Consider the following 5,029-nt stretch of genomic DNA (forward strand, 5'->3'; position numbering starts at 1 on the left):
TCTTGAGCAACAGCATGGCGTCCTGGGTACACAGTTTGGCCCGGAACCCCAGCATTGTATGTGGATATATGTTGGATTCTTCCAAATAACGCTGCCATCTGTTGAGTAGGACGTGTTCAAGCACCTTGCCCACGCACGACGTTAGAGAGATGGGTCTCAGGTTGTCTATGCTGGGTGGTTTGCCCGGTTTGGGGATCAGGACCGTTTTCGCGGTCTTCCATTGTTGCGGTAGCTTGCCCGTCCGCCAGCACTGGTTGTAGTACTTGGTGAGGGCTTCGATTGCCGTGTCGTTCAAGTTCCTCAATGCCTTGTTGGTGACGTGGTCCGGTCCGGATGCTGATTTACAGTTGATTGTTTGTAGAACCACTCGCACTTCCCATTCTTCGATGTCGGCATCTAGTTTCTCGTTGGTTGCCCCTTCGTAGCTGGGGAGTGGGTGCGTTGGCGTTACGGGGAGGTACTTGGCGTCCAGGCGTCGTTGCACCTCAGCCTCTCCCATTTCTTTGACGGCTTTGTGAATTGTCTTGTTCAGCATGTAATGCTGAGCTTTCTTGGTTGTCTGATCGTTGAGCAAGTGGCGTAGCAGGCGCCACGTCTTGCCTTTGTGTAGTTGACCGTCCGCTTCTTGACACACCGCGTGCAACTGCTGTCTGCAGAGGACTGCGCTGTGATGCTCGATGTCTCTGTTGAGTTGTGCTATACGTTTGCGTAGCTTTCTGTTGTGGCGTTGACGTTTCCAGCGCCGTATCAGCGAGTTGCGGGCTTCCATGAGGTGCGCTAGTCTGCTGTCCAGCATCGTAGCCTCCGGCTCCGCTTCTACCGTCTGAGTGGCGTCTTTGGTCGTGGCGTTCAACATGTTGGTCCATGCTTCTATGTTTTCAATGGTTTCCGTAACGTTGTCTTCTAATTTCTTTCTGTACTCGTGCCAGTCGATGATTTGCTGTTGCTGTGCTCTTTGCGTGTTCTCTGCGATGGGTATTGTAATTTCGAGTATGCAGTGGTCACTTCCCAACGTCTCCCCGGTGTTCCGCCACGTGTCTCCACGCAGTGCTGAGGCCGTGCTTATGAAAGCGAGGTCCGGGTTTGTGTCTTGCTGCGACGACGTTCCGTTTCTCGTAGGTGCGTTGGGGTCGTTTAGCAATTGGTAACCTGCGTCCATTGTTTCGTCGTAGAGACTGTGGCCCTTCGCCGTCGTGTATGGATACCCCCATGCCGTATGTTGAGCGTTGAAGTCTCCACACAGTAGGGTTACGTTGGAGCCCGCGAGCTGTTGCGCTTTGTGCACAAGGGTGCGGAATTTTTGCTGGAAGTGCTTCGGATTGCTGTACACGTTGATTATAAAAGTGCTTTCACGGCGCTTGCGCTTCCCGGTGACGATTTCAACCGTGCTGTGCTCGATGGCGCCGTTGGGTAGCAGCTCGTGATCTATTGAAGTTAGATTCTTCTTTACCAAGGTGCAGACCCCCTGCCCTGCGCCTTTCCCAACTGTTCGTGCGCTGGGGGGCTTCGCAAAGGATCTGTACCCCGGTAACGTCGGTGGGGTTTCACTGTGCGTCTCTTGTAGTATTATAACGTCGGGTCTCTTGGTGCTTTGTTTTATGTACTGTTGTAACGATGCTTTTCTCCCCTGTATGCCGTTGGGATTCCATTGCCATATGAGGAGATGATGCTGTTGTGTCTGTGCTCTGTTTCTGTGGTTAGCGGTGCCTATTGCCGTTGTCCCGTCCATTATTGCGGTTGGGTGAAGGCCTGTTGGGGGATTAGTCCTGACGCCGTCAGCGCGTGTATTAGCGCATCCAACTTAGTCTGTATTCCTTGTATGGTAGACTGCATGCCATGTACGGGTGTCACCAATGTGTCGAGGCGTGCGTTGGTAGCATCGAGGCGATCGTTAGTAGCTTTGATGACTTGGCTCAGGGTTTCGTAGTTGGCTTTCATGGTCTGTTCTAGTCGATCTTGACGTTCTTCTAGGCTGTCCAGCCTAGCGTTGACTCTTCGTTCACGTGCGTATTCGAGCGCTCGCTTCTTGGGTGCCGGTTCGCTTGTCCTAGCACCGTCGATCGTTTCGGGTTCTGCGCTGTTAGCTTCCGTAGTAACTGGGACTTGTACCTCCATGGCTGAGTTTGTGTTGTTTTCCTTTGGCGTTGGGGGTCTTGGTTGACTCTGCGGTGGCGACAGTGGCGGTGGCGGAGTCACCTGTTGTTGCTGCTGCTGCTGCTGTGCGTTGATGAGTTGGTTCAACTTAGCGTTCATCTCTTGCATTTGAGCTCTCTGTTCAGCGATGCATCGCTTGAGCTGCTCATTTTCATTGCGTAGTGACTGGATGGTGTTGTCTTTTGCTTCAGCTACGTGGTTGAGCAGATTGCGGTTCGCCGCTTGCGGGTTGATTGCTTGGGCCCCATTTATCACATTGCCCGGTCGCTGCTGGTTGCGGTTGTAATTCATGTTTTCGCTGCGCTTGCCGTCGGTGCTTCTGCCGCGGCTCGCCGATTGTCTCCTGCTTTTGTCCCGCTTCCTCGAGCGGCTGCGTCCTCTCTTTGATAGATGCGCTTCGTTCTGTTGTTGCGGTGGCAGCTGCGGGAAGTCTTGCGACGAAAACGCTGACGCCGCGTTTTCGCGCTCCCATCTGCACTGAGTAACTACGAAGGGCACCTTGTACTTGTTCGTACAGCCCTCCGTGCCCGTGGCGTGGGCTCCGTTACACAGTTTGCAACGTGGCTTGCACCGCGCCGCGTGGTCTGCCGTCGGGTTAGGCGCGCCACACGCAAAGCAGATCTTGGTTTCCGGCGTGGGGCATACATCGGCTCGATGGCCGATTTTGCCGCATGTCTTGCATACGTTGTGGTGTTGTCTGTATAATCCACACTTTACTATAATGGAGCCATACTTTATGTAGTTGGGAACCTTTGTTCCTGCGAACAAAATGACAATCGAGGTAGTGTTTCCAATCCTGTGTGCTTCGAGGGCCTGCGGGTTTGCTTGGTTAACGATATTCTCGTGCAGATCTTCGGCAGTGTTCTCTACTGCGATGCCACGGATTACTCCTTTCACTGTGCCGTGAGGCGCGGTGCAGTAGGCATGCGTTTCGTAGCTACGGCCCCCAATGTACAGAGAGCGTACGCTTGCGTAGTAACGTGCTCGTTCTTCATCGGGCGTGCTGATCACGATGATGTTCTGCGTGGGATTAATACAGATCGTATCTGCTTTCGCTGTGGTCTTGGGAACGTTGGCTGCCGTTATGACTGCGGACATTACGATGTCAGCTTCCAGTTTTGCTAGGAATAGCCCTCCTCTCGGTCGTATTACAATCTTCTGCTCTTCCCGCGGCAAATTCAGCGGCATGCGGGACGCTTTAGTAATTCTCACTACCATGCGTTTTGCTTGAGCTTCACTAAATTGCGGAGTTGGCTTGTTGCTTTGGGTAACTTCGTTAAGCTGGGGCTTATTAAGTCGTTGGCTTACTTGTTTTCCGGAGATTTTCCATCCCGCGATGTCGCTTGGGTGTAAGTCGTTGCCGCGCACCGCGACTGCGGTGCGGTCGGTGCTGCGTAGCACCTCTTGGTCGTTGATCGTGTCGGTGGTCGTAGTGTCGTTGCCGCCAGCACAAAAGTCCATGTCTTCCGTAGCAAGGGCCGCGAAACGGTTGTGGGAAACGGCGTTGAGCTGCGATGAGGTCGAGGCCATCTTCGGCGATGAGGAGTCGAGCGTTGAGCCGGGCCGGGCGGCCGACGCAGTTGCGCGTCCCCGCCGTACTCGCGCTAAGCCTAGGCGTGGTCCGCTAGGCCCAGCGTCGCACAAGTGAAGAAAACGTCAAAAATTGATGAAAAGTCCGGTTGGCCGGACCAAAAATAGCATCAATCGAGTCCAGGGATGTTCACGGACACTGTAGTGATGATATACAATCGATTGGAAGCAGTTAAGGCGGTACAATTAGCGAAAACTGTGGAGCTCATTCGGAGCACGTCTGCTCAGCTCGGCGACCGGAGCGCCCCCCCCCCCCCCCCACAGCGGCTACGAGAATTTCATGAACAGGAAAGAGCCTACAATGGAATGGCATCATTTGAACTACATGCCAAAAGTAAAAGAAGAAAAAATTATGTAGCCGAGCCAACACGAATTCAAGCCTTTCATTATATGCATTTTGCCGACAGCAGCTTGGCTGCCGTCTTGACCAGGTGGTACAGACACTGCACTTCTGTCAGTCCAGTCAGGCTTGCCGAGAACCGGTCTTGCTCATGTACCGGGCAAAATCAACACCTCTAATAACAGGTCCAAATACATGTGCTCACCCTTTGCCACTAGGAAACTTGGAAAACCTTCTTCAAAGTCAAATACCCAAGTTAACGCACCGCAGAGCCACGAAAAACATGTGTGGCCCGATTTTGCCATGTGTGGCCCAGTCTTGTTTTTTGTGCTTCCGTCTAATTTCGTTTCATTGTTGATGGCACAAATATAGAGCATGCTGTTGCAATCAATCAACTGGAATCGTGGGTCACAGCTTTCTCTGTCCCCTGCTTCCACTGAACTGTCATTGTACTTTCTGATGTTTTTTTTTTTGCGTTGTATCTAACGAAGATAATAATAACCGCTGTTTTAGGTCTCAGAATCACGATATCATTGTGAAGGACGCTGTAATGTAAAGCCCCGGATATGTAGACCACCTGGTGTTCTTTAACGGGCACTCAGAACGCACAGTATATTGGCCTCTGTTATTTCACCTCTATCAAAATACCAGTGTGTCAGCCGGAAATCATACTGAATTATTGCATCTGATAAGGATAATGCACCAACTTTTCCATGCTTTTATCTTCTCAAGTGTATTACGCGTTGCCAGTGAAAGTTGAATGCTATCTTTTAATTTCATCCGACTGTGAGGCTAAACGCCACAGTGAAGAGAAGTTATCTTCGCTGAGAAAACAAACAAAAAATAAAATGGTGGCTTGGGCATCAGCTTAAGCTTGACTTCTATACATATAGGTACCACTGGCTTGTGCATTCAGAATGCGAACTGAAATGCAAAATGTTGGCC

General features: G+C 51.6%; 1 protein-coding gene across 1 annotated transcript; it reads right to left on the reverse strand.

Annotated features, from left to right (window-relative positions):
- Positions 1 to 1,725: 1,725 nt before the first annotated feature.
- LOC142771689 (uncharacterized) lies at positions 1,726 to 3,855 on the reverse strand. Its single transcript, XM_075873483.1, has one exon. The coding sequence runs from the start codon at positions 3,682 to 3,684 to the stop codon at positions 1,729 to 1,731; it is 1,956 nt and encodes a 651-aa protein (XP_075729598.1). The 5' UTR covers positions 3,685 to 3,855; the 3' UTR covers positions 1,726 to 1,728.
- Positions 3,856 to 5,029: the final 1,174 nt, after the last annotated feature.

This window comes from Rhipicephalus microplus, chromosome 9 (assembly GCF_043290135.1).
Source record: "Rhipicephalus microplus isolate Deutch F79 chromosome 9, USDA_Rmic, whole genome shotgun sequence".
NCBI classification, from domain to species: domain Eukaryota; kingdom Metazoa; phylum Arthropoda; class Arachnida; order Ixodida; family Ixodidae; genus Rhipicephalus; species Rhipicephalus microplus.

Bases quoted from the DNA above. Each gene is read 5' to 3' on its own strand.
- LOC142771689 (XM_075873483.1), bottom strand. From the start codon at position 3,684: ATGGCCTCGACCTCATCGCAGCTCAACGCCGTTTCCCACAACCGTTTC.